Raw genomic sequence first — 18528 nt, forward strand, 5'->3', positions numbered from 1 at the left:
AGAGCCTTTTGTTTTTTCCTCATTAAAAGGAATATTTTAAACATGTCTCCCAACTTGTTGGTGTTGTGATTTAACTTACGGTAGATTTCCTAGATCATGACAATTTCATGAATTTTTTCTTCACTCTGAAGCTGCTTGTTTGCATATATTTATTATTGATACATTTAGGCTGAAAGGTTGATTTTAAATTTCTCATTAAGTGCCAGCTTTCTGTTGTCTTCGCTCTTTGTTCTATGAAGGGCCCCTCTCATCTTATCCAGAACAAGGAACCTCTTGTTAATACACCAGCTGGGAGAGAAAGCAAGAGAGCAAGAGTTGTAGAGGACTGGAAAGTGACAGCTGTGTTGTAAACCTTCCAGTAAAATGGGCAACAAAGAGGGAAATCATTCTGCATAGACACAAATTAAATAAAGCAAATAATTACAAAGAATGATTGAAAGAAAAACAAAAATAAAATATATAACTTTGCGAGAAATTTTTGTTGAACATATTTCTAAACTATGGCTGAGTGGTTCAAAGGTGTCTGGACTAAATTTGAAAGGAATATGATTTATGGTGAAAATTAGCATGCCTTTGAAGTTATCAAGGCATATCAAAGGTTAATGGGGACCTATTTAATCAGGATGGAATAGCCTAAAAAAGAGCTACAGCAGCCTCGTTTAAAAGCAGGATCCCTAATATTAAGGCAATGCTTTACTAACTTGACTATTCATTAGTTGAGTGACTTTCTGTAAGGAATAGCTACATAACACAGACAATTACATGCTGTATTATATATTCATATTTATCTTTCTTTAATTAATTTCATTCAAAATCTTCACAAATGCATTAACAGCCAAACGGTTAAAATAGACTGAGGACAGTAAATGGTCATTTAGACAAATACAATGCTCAATGGGAGACAAAATGGGAAGTGATCGTGTATTTGGGCCAAAACGCCAACAAGTCAGATAACCTCAACCTCCATAAGTTAAGGCATGGAATGGTTTCTAAGCAGTGATGAAATGTCAGATCGATTGATAGAGTGATCCCTTAAAGATCACAGTATGTCAACGATTCACATCTGGAAGCAGGGAGCAGTTGGCAATTCCATTCTTTGAGAATACGCTTTTTGGCTGCAACCATTTCCACCTCCAGAGGTCGTATAGCAATTCAGGGAGATCTTTCATTGTCCATAACGTGCCAAAAATGGCTACTCCTGCATAGGGATGGAGAGGCCTTTTATAGGCCCTGGAGTTGCATTCAGATTTTGCATCAGAGATTTGTCAGTGAGGAACAGGACAAGTATGAGACAATGTGCCATCTGATGTTATACCTCAAAATAGGTAAGAAACAGGGCAGATTTTAGAATAATGTAAACTAAGTGCAATCCTTGGTATCTACTTTTAACAAAACAGGAATTTTCAACATACTTTTCCCTACATAGACCCTGTCAATTCTGCACCCATATCCTGGCTTCAGATGTCCCTGACCTTCACAATGATCACAGAGAAGCAATCATCAAGAGATTTATGATTTCAGAGATTAAGCCCCTGGAATCAAGAGGACCATATAAAACTTAATTGATCTCCCGTTCAGCTGGAAAGATGATCAATGTGCCTAGTTGTAGATTGAATATAATATCTAATCTGAAAATATCTGAAGGAGGCTGTATAAGGCAAGTCATATTTTTTTTGCTGATTGTTGATTAAGCTATTATTTTTTTTAGTATTAAGATTACTATTTGACAACATGCCCTTCTGTCCAGACACAGTAAAAAACATCGTCCATGACGGAAGAAAGGCATAATTAAAAGAGATGGGTGTCTTTACTGAGGTGTCTGGCGCTGCCAAAATCTTTCTGAACTCTTTCAGGATTCTAACAGAGGGTTTTACCACAAGGCTGAGTGTTCTAGTTTAGCCAGGTTTGTCAAGCTTGGAAAATAAAATGACTGGAAAAGAGGAGAAGTTTATAGAATTGGTCTCCATTTTAAGCCACAAAGCAGCCTGGTGCCAAAATATTACAGCCCTAATATTTGCTGCCCAATAATAGTGTCAGACCCAAACTGCCCCTTTGATTGAGGCAAATGTAAATACACCTTTGATATCCTGGGGATCTTGTTTCCAACAAAATGAACATTAATGGAATCTACTTCCTTAAAGATTGCAGACAAACAGAAGAAAAATTGGGAAGTTTTGAAATATATAGAGGAATTTGGGAATTGAGACAATCTTAATGGAATTTATGTAGCCAACCATAAATAAAGAAAATAATGTCAAACTTTTTGGATATACGGTTTCAGCTTAGTACTTCTTCAAAATTTAAATTGAAGCACTCAAACAGAACTGGTATCTACAGTGGCACAGAACAATTGAACAATAGCAGGAAACAAATAACTGAGCACAGAAACAAAGGCTAACTTTTGGCCCTTGAGGTCCTAGAAATAGCACATGAAAACTGTGATCCTATTTAAAAAAAAGGCTGAAGCAAAAAATGCGACAGCTTAGGATTTACATCATTGTTAAAATACAACTTATAGGTAAAATATGTCTCTAGATAACCAAGCAGTTATCGTTTGCTAAAATATTTTATATTCCGTATAAGGGAAGGGACCAGTTCTACAGGGGCATTGGCCCCTGTTGGCCCCTGTCCAGAACTGCCCCTTGTCTCAAGGCAATTTATAAGGGAATTCTAATGATCCAGACAGACGTACATTATGATTTTTACCAACTTATGGACTCAGGATAAGTTTATTATTCAGATTGTTTAAAGATATATCTTTCTTAGGAAAAACAGCAGATTGCATTAAATCATTCTCAGAATTAAATCCTTCTGGATGTAGAAACAACAGAAACTCTAGGCAAGTAGGCAAAAAAAACAGAAAACAAAGAAATGTACAATGTAAAAAATACTCTACTTTCACACTTTTCCTTCTTTAAGATTAGTGGAGCTTGGGAACTAAAAACTGCTTCTTCGTGTTAAGGGTAGGAGTTCTGAGACGTCTGGGCGGTTGATATACTGAAAAGAAGTCTGTAATGTATCTTGGTCCTGAGCCATTCAGTTATTTATAGACTAATATAAGTATCTTAAGCTCTATTTCTGAGATACAGGGAGCCACTTTAACCACTGAATAAATAACTCAAGACCAAAAGAACAAAGCATTGCAATTTACACTTTATATGGACCCCTTTTGAATGAGTTAAATAGGGAAATGAATGATTTAAAAGCATGAAATGTATCATTAAATGTATTTGCACTGTATTTTTAGAGGGATAATTTTAAATCATATTCCACATTTACAGACAGCCAGTAAAGATAAGCTAAAAAAGTGAAATCTGATCTCTCTTTTTATTCCAACACCAGAACTCATACTGCATGTTTTAGATAAGGTTAAAGCGTTTAACTGCATTGTTTGAACTTCCTGGCACTGACAAACTGCATTAGTCCATCCTAAAAGTAACAAATGCATGTATTAGTGCCAACTAGAGCTGGAAGGAGTTTTCAGTCAATCTCTTTGGCAGTTTTACTTAGGTTAGTGTACAGGAGCTTGTACATCTGAAGATTCAATAAATTACTTTGAATTACAACTACATAATTGTTGTCTCACGGGCAAATGAAGGATACATATAGCTTCAGTATTAATATCTTGTCTGTTGCTCTCTGCGATGGATTAAAATCCTTCTGTCAAAGTGAGTCTTCTCAATGAGACAGGAAGATACAGAGACTAAACAGACACTAGAGGGAGTGAGCACCGATGATGTCATTGGCTGTGCTGGTTGGTACTTTCTCCCTCCTCCCATCCCAGCCCCTCTCAGCCTCTCTCCCCTTGCATCTCTGTATGCCTCATCACTCTAAAAAAAATCTGGGCGTGACAGGAAGGAGGAGAACCAGAGGACAAAGCAAAGGAGAGGGGAAGCAGCTAAATATTTACATAGCATCTCCACGTTTACGACAGCAGGTACGTTTTATCCGCTATTACAGCAGAGGTCCTTGTAGCAATATAATGCAAACATAATATAAATAATTTTAAAAACTCAGAACTAGCTTTGGAGGCTATAGTACGGTATGCATAATAACACAAAACTCTAGATTTGTATCTATTGTGGGTGTTTATTATCTGTTATGTTAGTAGTTTAAAGAACAAGCAGGAGTATCACCACAATGGTATATATATAAGGAGTGTTAAGCATGGTTTTGGTATTCATGGTATTTTGTTCACCTAAATACTTCACAAAAAAGATAGCACTAGGTGCATGATTTTAGTTTAATATATTTACTGCAGGTATGAAAATATGCTTTACTGTTGATCCAAATTAATTGACTGATGAGACACAATAGACGAACCATCCACTTTTTGTTTCACTTCGGCATCATGGTTTTATCCAAGTATTTTTATTTTTAGCAGGCATTATACTATTTACTGGAAAAGCAGACAAAACGGTAACAGAGAAGGAAAAAAAAAAAAAAAAAAGGCGGAACAGTGTTGTTTAATCATTGGGGGAGGATGGGCCATTTGGAAACTGACTTGATTAAATTAAATTGGCTTGAGTGCAGCTGCAGTAAGACTGACATAATGACGGATGTTATGGGTGTGTATAAGTATCTAAGTGTGTGTCTGTGTAAATGGAAGGAGAAAATGAAGGCGGCCATTAAGGCTGTCATTTTCTGGCAAGCACTGAACCAATTAGCTAAGAGATTTGAAATGATATAATTTAAATTTAAAGATCATAAAGCGACTTTCTTTTGTATTATTTCACATTTAAAACTCACTTTTTGCATATGGAATAGTGGTGATTTTAGATAAGTTTAAATTCTCTGCCATCTTTATTGTAATTTCTAAAATCAGTTTCTTTAAAGTCTAAGTACTAGATCAACTGTAAAGATGTGAGACTGACCAAGATGTGATTTTTGTGTTTTCATGTTATATCTGGTAATAAAATGTAAGGGTTAGGTGAAAGTTGTGGGGAAAAAAATCACAGATTCTTTGTAAATAATTATGAGAAAATCAACTTTTGAAACGGGTGAGAAAACCTTAAGTAAAATTTCTCCACATGTAAAGTACAGTTTCCACATTTTTCTATAATTGCATTTTCATGTGGCATGTGATGAAATGACCTAGGTAATTTTATATAACTTTATTTGTTATTCTGTTCTCCAAAGCCACTTTTCCATTAAAAAAGTCTGTTAAAGGGTTCAGAGAATGTAATTATGTCACTGACATGAGCAGATTGGCAAGAATTTGCACAGGCATATTGACATGATAAGATGAGCTTGACATTTTAACAACAATTTATTGCGTAGAATATTTTTTGAGTAGTAAAAATGCATCTTTTCTCTGTCATAGCATGGCCGAGGGCACAGTATCTATGGCAGAGGTGGAGACCTCTTTCCAGAAGTTTGCAGTACATGGAGACACCAAAGCCACTGGAAAGGAGATGAATGGAAAGAACTTTGTAAAGATGTGCAAAGACTGTCACATTATAGACGGCAAGAACGTCACCACCACGGATGTTGATATAGTTTTCAGCAAAGTCAAGTAAGACTGAAGCCAGGATAATTTATCTTTACATCTAGAATCAGCAAAATGTCCCAATAACAAAGAGCAGCAAAGTTGGTTTCATGTTTGGTGATTGCTTATTTGAACTAGTATTGAGTATATTTAAGTAAATCATATTAATTATAATTAAGAGTCTATCCTGTCAAAACCCACTATTGCCTAGTTGGTCATATTTAAAAGCCATCTTTATTACAGAACTTTCCTAACTACACTTTTGATAAAACCAACATGCATCTCCTTATAGATTGATATTTACATTATATCCTCACTGGAGTGCGATATGACATGTCTAATTCTGTCACTTTCTTTAGAAAACAACTGGCAACACTGTGTGTTTCTGTAGGGCAAAGTCCGCTCGCGTCATCACGTTTGAGCAGTTTAACGAGGCCCTGACTGAGCTGGCTTCGAAGCGTTTCAAAGGCAAGAGCAAAGAGGAGGCAGTTCAGCAGCTCTATGGTCTCATTGCAGGGAAGGAACCTGCCAATGCTGGAGTCACTGTAAGTATTTGGCCTCAACTGTCCAACATTCATGGACTCCAAGTATAATTTCTGCCTTTTTATGGAGTAGCTTTTTAACTGGCTCAGTACAGTTATATTCTTATTTTTAATTAAAAAGCCTACTGCTTGTGTGTGCTTATGTGTCTGTTAGGGGAGGGGGGTATTTATTAACATAAATTATGCCATTCAAGCTTAATATTAAGACATCAGAAACGTGTACAGTGCAGAAACAATCTAGAAATAAGTCAACATTTCTTAAATTAAGTATATTGACCCTTGAATTGAGTAGGTAGGTAAAGTGATTTTCCAATTTACTTAGTATTTTTACTCCTAAAATAAGATAATTAGATAATAAGCACTTAAAATAAGACAATGCAATATTTTTCTATTTCAAATGTAAATTATCTAGTTTCATTGGTAAAGTGTCTCACTTACCTCCTCAATTCAAGAATGATTCTACTTATTTTAAGAAAAAATGGCTTATCTAGATTTAGATTTTTTCCAGTGTTGTTTCTCTTATCGACTAAATTAAAGTTTTATTCTCATCATTGCTCCCTTAATAAATCCTGTTGCTTTCTTGTTTTGCACAAGTTAATACTGAATGGTGCGTTTCTTTGTGTATTCCTTTTAATTTCTGAGATCAATAAACTGTGACTTACCCTGCTTACTATTTTAGACTTATTTCAGATGTTTCTACATTTACTGCTTTTAGAAAGTTGCCAAGGCAGCAGCTGTGGACCGTCTGACAGACACAACCAAGTACACTGGCTCACACAAGGAGCGGTTTGACGACTCAGGGAAAGGAAAAGGAAAGGCTGGGCGTGAGAACATTCCAGACACCAGTGGATATGTGGGAGCTTATAAGGGTAGTGGTACCTATGATGAAAAAGTTAAAAATCCATAAGATAAAAAAAAAAAAAGTAAAAAGAAATTTTACAAAACCAATCCACTGGCATGTATTAAAAACAATATAAAATGAAGATATTGCTTAAATGACAACATATAGTGTATATATATATATATATATATATATATATATATATATATATATATATATATATATATATATATATATATATATATATATATGCATGTTCTAATAATAATTTAATAATGTAGAATCTATTATTTTAATGGAACCAAAGATAGACTGCTTAGTTTCTAACTTATGATTTGAGTGTATGTTAACTGTGCTTAGGTGTGGTTACAACCAATATTGTAAAAGCTTTGATATGTAGTGCGGTTATATATTGGATTCAATAAATAATGCATTAGTGGTTTTGCCTTCATGCACTACTGGGTGTCAATCTTATTTGCTATGCTTATTTTTTGTGTTATGCTTATTTTTATGAATAAAATATTTATAAATTGTAATCTCTTTCATAATGTAGACACATGCAAAAACAGTCAACAAGAAAAAATAACATTAAACCTTACAGATCAAAACTTGGTTTCTAATCATAATTTGTTCTTTTCTACTTTAAACATCATTGTGTTAGTGCTGCATTTACAAAAATAATACGTTTTTCAGAAGCAAAAAGATTAACACTTTTAATTTCAGTGTACAGTTTTGGTGTAATGGGGCATAGAGACACTAAAGCATAGTTTTAAAGTGTCCGTTATGTTTTTTTTGTCAGAATGTTGGGAGTATGTTTCTAAATCCTTACATTTGTGTAGCACTGATGTAACAGGCGTAAATCAGGCATCCATGTTTCACAATGGTAATTTCAAGATACCCTTCAAATAAGACATTAGATATTTTATTGGAAAGATCAGCAATGACTGCTACCATAGGATAACCAATTTACTGGAAGGCATTTCACTAACTCTTGCCCCATCTAGTGGTTGAAATAATACCATAATAAAAATGTGGCTCTGGTAGGGTAATAAACAATAGCTTTTGAAAATACCTCACATAGTTCATGCGTAAATAAAGATCTAATGCAGGGGTGACCAAGGCGATGCTCACAGGTATCAAGGGGCTCTCAAGGACCACACGGATGGCCCTCAACCCCTTATGACAACAGAACAGCACACCAGTGGGCTAAATTGACATTTTATTTTATTTCGTGGTGTCATGATGAGGCAGGATTTCTAGCCCAAACGCAGAACTCACAGACACAGAGAGGCAGGTTAAAAGTCCAATTGTTTATTGGAAAAACCAGACAGGGTTCCTCCTGGGGAGCGGAGGAGACAAAGCAGGTTAGGTTCAGGTACAGGTTCACGGAGTCAGAACAGGCAGGATGGCTCAGGCTTGCTAACCACAACAGGGAACAACAATCCGGCCCAGAGGGAAGCTGTCCTTTCAGCTTAAGTAAGGAGAGCTTAATGAGCAGATGGAGATCAGCTGCTTCAAATGTGCACCAGCTCTCAGGAGAGGATCCACGGCACCCTCTGGTGGGCAGACCTCTGGATCCCAACCGACAGCACAACCCCTCAGAAAGGGATCTACATCACCCTCTGGTGGGCAGACCTCTGGATCCCAACAATGGCTCTTCTTTTTTCTTTTTTTTTTCTTACAGTATTTAATCATATTAATCATATAGAGTATTTAGGCATTTATTTCAAAATAAGAATTTAAGAAATTAAATAACAAAATAAAAAATGTGTTTACTACTGTATGTATAGAGTTTAGGTGAAGACGACTCCTCCAGTTCATTGGTAGCCCTTCCTATGGCTTAGTACTCATGAAGTAGCCCTCAGCCTAATCTAATGGCACTTTCTATATAAAGATATTCTATGTTGTTTCGACAATTATTAGAGAGTAAATTCCTATTTTGTCAAACAGTTAATATATTTAGGCCTTTTTTGTGAATGTTAAACTCTCGTACCTACTGCTCTGTTACTTCTGGTTCTGTTATTAGTTTAATTTCATGCCTTTAAACCTGATGTCTTCAACGTTTTCCAGACCAAGGACCCCCAAACTAATGGCGAGATGGAGCGTGGACCCCCTAATTATATATATTGTCTGAAATTGTGTTATATCAAAGTGGTCCTATAGTCACTCTATAACAGATGGAGTAATGTAACGAAAGTTTCTCCCTGGGATTATTAAAGTATTGCTGATTCTGATATATATATATATATATATATATATATATATATATATATATATATATATATATATATATATATATATATATATATATATATATATATATATATATATATATATATATATATATATATATATATATATATGTATATATATATATATATATATATATATATATATATATATATTGGTAGCGAGGGAGGCCGAGGGCTAGTGAGTGTCAAGACCACTGTCCAGGCTGAAACAACTAAGATCCAGGAATACATCTGGAAAATGGCCCCCAAAGACAAATGGCTTGTTGAATACCTCAGGCAGGAGAAAACCGAAAGTGAGGACAAGAAAGATGATAAAGGAGAACCATCATGGAGGGACAAGCCGCTCCACGGCATGTACCACAGACAAATAGAAGAAGTGGCTGATATCAAAAAATCCTACCAGTGGCTGGAAAAGGCTGGACTGAAGGACAGCACAGAGGCACTAATCATGGCAGCACAAGAACAGGCACTCAGTACAAGATCAATAGAGGCCAGGGTCTACCACACCAGGCAGGATCCCCGGTGCAGACTGTGCAGAGATGCCTCTGAAACAATCCAGCACATAACAGCAGGGTGTAAAATGCAGGCAGGAAGTGCATACATGGAACGCCACAACCAGGTAGCTGTCATAGTGTACAGGAACATCTGCCATGAGTATGGGCTGGAAGTTAGTGTTGCGCCGATGCCATTTTTTGGCCCCGATACCGATACCCGATACCTGGCTGTGCAGTATCGGCCGATACCGATACCATAATAATGTAAAATAATTGCCATCATGGCTTTGTCAAGCTGCTGCCTACCTTTGTGAAGCCAGAAAAAATCTAATACAAAGTGAATCCAGTAGAACTTTTTATTGCCTACCAGGAGTGGGTGACAATAGTTGAATAAACTTATGGCTCTCAAAATGGTATCGGTGCCCTATTTGTCGGTACTCGCCGATACCGATACCACCATTTTAGGGCAATATCGGGGCCCCGTCCGATACTGGTATCGGTGCAACACTACTGGAAGTCCCAAGGTCAAAATGGAAGACATCTCCTGAGGTAGTTGAGAATGACCGAGCTAAGATCCTATGAGACTTCAAGATCCAGACTGACAAACAGGTGATGGCTAACCAACCAGACATTGTGTTGATCGACAAACAGCAGAAGAAGGCAGTAGTAATAGATGTGGCGATCCCAAGCGACAGCAACATCAAGAAGAAAGAACACGAGAAGCTTGAGAAATACCAAGGACTGAAAGAGGAGCTAGAAAAGATGTGGAAAGTAAGAGCAGCAGTGGTGCCAGTAGTAATTGGAGCACTGAGGGCTGTGACCCCAGTGCTCCAATTACAGCAGATTCCAGGCAAAACATCAGAGGTCTCTGTCCAGAAGAGCGCAGTCCTAGGAACAGCTACAGTAAGATACTGAGCAGAACCCTCAAACTCCCAGGCCTCTGGTAGAGGACCCGAGCTTGAGGATGACACATACCACCCCACGAGGGGTGAGAAAACAGTTTATATATATATATATATATATATATATATATATATATATATATATATATATATATATATGTCTATTCAACCAAAACTTTAATGACGCCCATTCAGCCCATTCAGTGAAGACCTTTGCTTTATACTCTTAGTGTTTAATTTTAATTCCAGAAATTAACCATTTAGTACACTGATTAGAAAAAAACATGTTTTGAAAAAACATGTTTTGAAAAAACTTAGCAGTTCCTTGAAACTAAATAGGATTAGATTTAATTGAGATTATGCTCTCAATATTTTTATTCACTGTAAAAATATTTTGTGAAATTTTTTATTACAACTGTTTTCAAAAGTTTAATTTTATTGTGAAGGGTATCTTTTGTTATGTTATACTGCACCTCCATTTTGAGTGATTGACAAAGAAAATGTGTGAACGTGTTTTTTCCATGGCTGCTGAAATGTTGTTACCTGAGCTGTGATGAAGAATAAACAAAGAGTAAACTAACGGACAGTGTGATTACTTAAATTATGAAAAAAGAAAAAAACACCTCAACAGATTTATAAAAGGAAATGAGATATGAGTGGTAAAAGCATGTTAACCTTCTAAGAAATCCACAAGCTTGTGAAACAACACGTAGATTTGCCCACAGTCTTAATTACGTGCTTCAACCAACGACAACCATCACCATAATATGGTGCCGATTGTATTCATTATTTTCACTTCAATAGTTTAATTCACTGGGCAAAAAGCTTTTTTTTATATACATCATAATTAAACCTTGAGTTATATTCAAAGTTCGGATAACAGAAAAATTAAATATATGACATCCTAGATTATTTAAAAAATTTTGTATTTACTTTGGGAAGTAACTAGTTATTTTGGATGTGTTTTTTTGAGAAATAATTCAAATTATTTCTCAAAAAAACACATCCAAAATAACTAGTTACTTCCATGGGAAAGTAGTTCCGTGGCAGTTCTGGGTGACAGCAGGCACAACAAGGCAGAGGACAGCTGTGTGTTTTCCTACTTTGTAATGTTGTTAAATTGCACAATTTCTTACAATTAGGATCCTCCTTAGCTACTGTACTGACTTAAATACTGACTTAAATTCTGCCATGCACGTGGGCATTGTCAGTTTAACTATAGCTCTTGTGAATTTCAATGGTAAAGTCCTCTGGAAATCTTCAATAATTGTTGTTGATTGCAGATGTGTCTAGTAGTTCCATTGATTTTGCTTGTAAAGCGACCGTGACCGTGACGTCACTGCCGAATGATGTCAGGAGTGAGGTGTTACTATATTTGGGCAAAATGGCCACTCCCAGACTCAGTGATCATTTAGAATGTTTTTAGAGCATAAACAGTAGTATATAGGATTTCCTGAAAGCGCGTTTACGGCGCTACGGAAACCGCGGCAGACCAAACCTGATGAAAGTGCGCATTCAGCTCGGCAAAGAACTCATGCTCTTCCTCAACACTGAAGTCCTCAGACATTTTTCTTTCGTTGTTTCTTTCTTTGCACAGGTAAACAGCAAATTTCTTCTTCTACGCTTGCATTATCAAGAGCAGACGCTGAATGAGCACTTTCATCTGGCTTGGTCTGCCGCAGTTTCCGTAGGCTCGTGAACTCGCAGGCGCGCGCTTTTAGGAAATCCTATACACTACTGTTTATGCTCTAAAAACATTCTAAATGACTTTGTTTCGAGTAAATTATGGACGCTACCAACTCAGGACACTTGGAATACATTGGACGAGCAGTATGGAGGAATATTGACACGTTTTTTGTGGACATTTATGGACCTTTCTGCCTCCTTTAAATGCGCTAAAGAAACACACATCATATCATATTGACATTTTTATTTACTTACTACAAAAATAAGAAAGGAAAAAGATATTCTCTTACAGTGGAAATATCCACTTAAGCAAATAAAAGGACAAGGAACATGAAACATAACAATAAAAAAAGTTACTTAAAGCCAACAATTGGAAAATTACTTATTGTGGTAAATTATTCTAAGTAACTGTATTAGAACAAGTTGTCAGAAAATGGAGAGGCTGGACCCAAAATGCAGAGGCATAGATGGTTTCTTGTAGATTTATTGACAGAGGCAGCAGTAATATAAATACATAAATCCAAAAGTCATCAGAAAAGGAGCAAGGAAACCAGAACAGAGTACACGGGAGGTGACTGACAGGAACTGATGGGGACATGAAATACAGACAAACTGCAGAGGACGGGTATATATACTGTACACTGAGGAGGAGACTAACATGATAAAGATTGGAGTAAATATTTGGGTGGAAACAGGTGTGCGGAGAAAGAACCACAAGAGATCCAATGGGAAGGAAGGTGACACTAGGGGGCAATGGAGAGTAACTGGGAATCATAATCTAAAGAGAACTGGAAACAATGAATGGCAAAATAAATCCAGAGCAAAAAAAGACAAAGGAATACTTAACAGTAGATAACACCAGATAGGAATAGTAAAACTAAGAAGTAATTTAAAAATATATATATAATTTGTAAAAACACAATAACATATATCCAAGCCTAACTGAAAACTAAACAGAACCAAAAATCCCTGAACGGCAGATCATAATACAAGTTGCAAGTAATCATTATCTTGTCTTTAGGAGACGGCACTCAGTAAAACTTTGGGCTGTAATCTACTGCTTAATATAAGTGAGTTAAGAGAGATAAATGTAAGCTTTCTTTTTAATGAACAATTTATAAATTTAGGATGAAATTAAAAGGTAGAGTTAGAGAAATAATGGCTGGAAGAAAATAATCACAATGCTAGCTGTTTGCAATTTGGCAATCAAGATTGCTTTGGACTCCAGCACTTTTCAAGACATAAACAACCTCACAATCCTGGAGTTCTCTTTTTTTATTGTTGCTGATTATTTTAAACTTCTCATAAGGTGGAATGAGCACTTCCCGCTCATGTTGAAATACTGAGTACGTTTTTAAATAAGCACCATGACATGTTTTAATCTTAAAGCATGTCTCACGACCAAAAGAGGTCAAATTTGATTCAAAGGAGGTTGAGGTAAAAGCACCAAACCGAATTGTTTGTTTGACATTTCCAGTAAATTTTTCTGTGGTTCTGCGAAAAGTCGTTTTACATTTTTTTTGTTTATTAAGAATCTGTATAGCCCTGGTCAGCCAGAAATAAAGGGAATGGAATCGAAAGGATGAACCATATGCTTCCCGTTTGGTCCTGACTTCTTCATTGAATTTTTTATAGAGGTTTGGATTTTCATTTGTATAAGTACACATTGCTTGCATGAGGTCTTTTGTAAGAGCCTTATCTCCTTCCTCTCTCTTTTTTAAGTTTTGGTTTGCACACTCTTCAGCTGCCTCCCATGCAGGTTTAAATAATTTATCCTCCATTTCTTTTTTAAAGAACATGTCTTTAACCTTTTTTTTCCCATTATTTTAGCACAGTTAGAATACATGTCATCAACAGAATTTCTGGCCATGTCCAGCGGAAATAAATAATCTTTTTGTGTATTGACAGAGACAATGATCTAGAACAAAGAAGGAAAGAAAAAAAATTAATGATGATTGAAGCAGGAGAGATATCAAGTTGTGTACTGGTTGTAAATAACAGTGATCCAGGCTTCAGTATAGGAAGTTAATATCAAACTAATACTACATCCAAAAGTAAACTGACCTCAATTAAAATAATTTTGCGGATAGACACATTTAAATGAAATTATAAAACTAAATGACATGACTGAGGTAAGTAAAGATAGATTTCACTAACAGTTAAACACATTTTCAATATATAATAAACTTAGGTTTTAATGCCATTCAACACAAATTACCTTCTGTGAATCATCAAAATGCATGCAGCAAAGCAGCAAACAGAGATCACCGAAAATCACCATTTTGGCCTTCATGTTTGAAATCCTGCAAACAAACATAAATGTAACAGTGAAGTGACCAAGTACTAGCTTCAGTAATGATATAAAAAAAATCTTACGGTTATCCAAATAAGACTTTGCTTTGGGGAAGTAAATTGTAGACCTGCCAGTCTAACTTTCACACACCCACAGTGATGATTTACCACGATTTGCAAGTACTTTTACACTCCGATCTTTAAAAAAGACCCACCCACCTTCAAAAGCCCCCCACCGCAGACACACACACAGATACACACACTCGACTTAAACAAGAAGGATGACACATATAGTGCAGTGATGTGTCACGGCTCTAGACAATATTGTTTTAATGTTTAGCGTGTCCTTTGTCACAGTTTGCAATGAACAGTCTAACTACAGTATAATAAGATCAGATGTATGAATCACTGTTTATAATTACAAGCCATCCATGCAAATGTTTTTTGTGTTCTCTTTAGAATGTATATTAAAAAAACTGATAACTTACTGTCTGAAATTTGGAGAGTTGTTTTCTTTCCTAATGGAAGGTGAACCCCTTTTGAGAGATACAGCAACACACTTAGAATTATGTAGCCTCAATAACAGAATACATTTGCTGGTAAAACTCCTTTTACCTTATAGTATTTTGTACAATTATCAGTCTGGTTCTAGAAGTGATCATACCGACAAAAAATACAAAAATGTATATGATCACTTTTCTTAAAAATGCATGTTTATGGGGCATGCTTTGGTGTTGCAGTGGTTAGAGCACACCACCCATGTATGGAGGGCGACCTGGGTTCAAATCCGGCCTGTGGGCCCACATGTCCCCCTTTCCTGTCAGCTTACTGTCCAGAAAACGGATCACTGGTGCTGTAAAAACTCAGAAAACAACTAAAACACAAGAACATAAACTACTCTTCATGTGAGTGTTTTGGATGAGCAGATTCAAACCACGAGGGCCCCAATATATCACATACATGAGTGCATGCTCCTTCTCTGTGCTTGTGGCTTCCTTTTAATGTACCTGTAACCTCTCTCCTATATACTATTTGATTATTTTAGTTGTATATGAGCAGTCTACAAATAAAGCTCTAGTTAGCACAACCTAAAATACCTTGTTTTCTTTACTTTTTTGTAAATGCAACTAGTTTGCATACTTTTTACATGTGCACTATGAGTTTGATGCAGGTCACCATGCAACCCTGACCCAATGCCCTCACGATTTTTGATCCAGATATGTTCATAAGATGCTGGGATGCTGGATGCTTTTGATAACCTCGTATAAACTAAACGAGGCACCGAACAAGATTGAACAAAAATTCGGGCCTATTAAAAAATTGCTTCTTTGCATTTAAAATGAAGCAAAAAGTTAGACTTGTTTTAGAACGTTAGAAATTTAGTGGCCTGATAAGATCAACAACATAGCATAATGCACCATATTTAACTTAAAAGGTCTTCAAAATCGCACTTACTTCCGTAATCCGTTACACTGTCATCTTTGGTTCCGGTTTCCTTGCAATGTGGGTTGTACCAAAAAGCATAAAAAAAGAGTGACGTCTATGAACATGACCCGTGTGTGTTTATACTCTTTTACTTATTGCTCACAGGTGGGATGAAAGTAAAGATGATCAAACAGGTCATTTGTATTTAGATGTATATATTTTAATCAAAATTGTTGTATATGAAAATTGTTGTATATCAAGTTAAAACTTTTGAAAAAGAACAGCAATTAGTCTGAAGATGCTTTGCTGACATTACTAGCCATAAACAAGAAGTAAATGGTACTGTCTCGAGAGACTCTGTGTTTTGTGAAAATTATTAAATCCCAGGGAGTTTACTTTCTCTGATTGGTTCCATGCATGAAGTCACAGATATTGCAAGAGTTGGAACAGTGTTTTTTTATGAACAGCAGATAAAAATTTATATGGATTAAGATGCAGCTGAACCTTGAGTTGTCTCACAGCTTTTAGCTTCAACCCCCATAATGATGGCATCAGCTTATTTAAGTTTCCTAAGGATCCTGGGCTGCTTTCAAAGGAATCGAAGCAGGTCAGATGAGACGAGAGAATTTGGAGCACCCCGCAGCATCTCTTCTTTGTTTGAAACATTTTGAGAAAGACTGAAACAGTTGCTTGATTGTTCAGTATACCACTATGTTCTGCCTCCAGTAGCCATAGCTACAGCATCCCCCTGGGGGAGGAAGAGAACATTTGTCAGTTTATGAGCCAGACATAGATAAATCAATTGTTATTAAGTACCTGCCGATGTCACTATCAGTGCTTCAAGCTCCACATTCGTGGAGTGACCATATTGAGGTAAGAGAAAGTTTTAAAATATTCAAAAAGAAAGAGAAGCTGATGGGGAGCTTAAATTGTGGCACGTTGCTCTTCCAGATGATGATCCAAAGCTAATTGTTTTTAGTAATACCGAAGTAACAGCCTCTGTGTTCTGTATTAGGTGTTAAAGAATCATAGTAGAAACCTTATGTCAAATCACAGTGCATTAAGCTGAGCTGATGAGAGTCTTTCTAGAATTTCAGTAGAAACAGTTTTTGTTGCACCCGTGGTGATGGGACAGGGTTTGCGCTTTTGCACTCTGAAGTTTGAACCGATGTTTTAGGTGAAATGGAGCAATCCTCAATTTCAAGGCATTTGTCTGAAAAACAAAACAAAGTAATTTTTTTATTACCTCATTGCATGAAATGTTTTGTACATGTACATAACACGAAAAAAGGAAACCTACAGAGAAACTTAAACTGATGGTAATCAGTTTAATTAGCACAGCCAAATGCAACTCTATAGAAATAACTTTAAAATCTTGACTCAAACCAACTCAAGTTCGCAGCATCTTAATGGTTTTCTAAGTTTGTTCAAATTGATTGAATATTAAGAACTGAATGCTATTCCATATTTTTATGAATGCTACTCAATGCTACTCCATGCTACTTGATGTTTACCCTATCTACTTCCTTTATTTCATGCAATGACAGCTAAAGACAGAAACTTAATTTCCAATAACACTGAAAGGAAAAAGTGGTAGGGTATTAAAAACAGATCACTGGGAGGAAAATATCCAAAAGTTTAAGTCATACACTGGTTCCACTCCTCAGACAGCCTGCTGAATAGGTGACTGCTACAACTCCTAGAAGGATGTTAATCCACAGATAATGGACAAGGAGAGCATTTACATGAAGTAAAAAACCTTATTTTTCCTAGAAATTGAGGTAAAAAAAAAAACAAATACGATACATATCGCTATTAATTGGAGTCCCCACCCTTTGGATCCGGATGAGTATGTCTTCTTTCTTCACAGTAGTGTCTTCATTAGGAGAGGTGAGTGGATATAGACAAGGGCCCAAATTTTCCTCTTGATTCCGCTGTTAAAGGTAGAGCTCTTCTCTTTCAATTTTAAATGTTCTCCCCTTTCATAGATAACCCTCATAATTCTAGGCAATGTTGGAGGTAATCCTGTTTTTCCTTCTGAAAGTAGAGTAACATCGTTCTACAAATATACACTGCTCAAAAAAATTAAAGGAACACCTTGAAAACACATCAGATCTCAATGGGGAAAGAATCATGCTGTTTATTTTTACTGATATGGACTGGGTGATGTGTTAGGAAACAAAAAGATGCCACATCATTTGATAGAACTGAAAATTATCAACCTACAGAGGGCTGAATTCAAAGACACCCCAAAAATTACTGTGAAAAAATTATGCGACAGGCTAGTCCATTTTTTTGCTAGTCCAACTGCAAATGGTATTCAGTCATTTGTATGGCCCCAACGTGGGTGTATGCATGCTCCTAATGAGACGACGGATGGCATCCTTAAGTATCTCCTCCCCGATCTGGACCAGGGCATCACTGAGCTTCTGTCTGAGGTGCAACCTGGCGGCGTCGGATGGATCGAAATGGGTGACAATGGGTGCAAGGATTTCATCCCGATACCTAATGGCAGTCAGGGTGCTGTTGTCTAGCCTGTATAGGTCTCTACGTCCCTCCTTTGATATGCCTCCCCAGACAGTCACTGACCCACCACCAAACCGGTC

General features: G+C 36.4%; 2 protein-coding genes across 2 annotated transcripts; one reads left to right on the top strand and one right to left on the bottom strand.

The window, feature by feature from the left end:
• Nucleotides 1-3787: 3787 nt before the first annotated feature.
• tppp2 (tubulin polymerization-promoting protein family member 2) lies at nt 3788-7027 on the top strand. The gene is made up of 4 exons (XM_038286475.1): nt 3788-3937; nt 5324-5515; nt 5880-6033; nt 6746-7027. The coding sequence occupies exons 2-4, from the start codon at nt 5325-5327 to the stop codon at nt 6935-6937; spliced, it is 537 nt and encodes a 178-aa protein (XP_038142403.1). The 5' UTR covers nt 3788-3937; nt 5324; the 3' UTR covers nt 6938-7027.
• Nucleotides 7028-12841: 5814 nt separating this feature from the next.
• Nucleotides 12842-14660, bottom strand: LOC119784449 (erythroblast NAD(P)(+)--arginine ADP-ribosyltransferase-like). The gene is given in 4 exon segments (XM_038286498.1): nt 12842-14022; nt 14025-14123; nt 14424-14508; nt 14582-14660. Coding segments are annotated over 3 exon segments (807 nt in total). The 5' UTR covers nt 14499-14508; nt 14582-14660; the 3' UTR covers nt 12842-13389.
• Nucleotides 14661-18528: the final 3868 nt, after the last annotated feature.

This window comes from Cyprinodon tularosa, unplaced genomic scaffold (assembly GCF_016077235.1).
Source record: "Cyprinodon tularosa strain WSP-4 unplaced genomic scaffold, ASM1607723v1 ctg226, whole genome shotgun sequence".
Taxonomy (NCBI): Eukaryota; Metazoa; Chordata; class Actinopteri; order Cyprinodontiformes; family Cyprinodontidae; genus Cyprinodon; species Cyprinodon tularosa.

Bases quoted from the DNA above. Each gene is read 5' to 3' on its own strand.
- tppp2 (XM_038286475.1), top strand. From the start codon at position 5,325: ATGGCCGAGGGCACAGTATCTATGGCAGAGGTGGAGACCTCTTTCCAG. The intron at 5,516-5,879 runs GTAAGACTGAAG...GTGTTTCTGTAG, and splicing joins ATAGTTTTCAGCAAAGTCAA to GGCAAAGTCCGCTCGCGTCA. The intron at 6,034-6,745 runs GTAAGTATTTGG...TACTGCTTTTAG, and splicing joins CTGCCAATGCTGGAGTCACT to AAAGTTGCCAAGGCAGCAGC.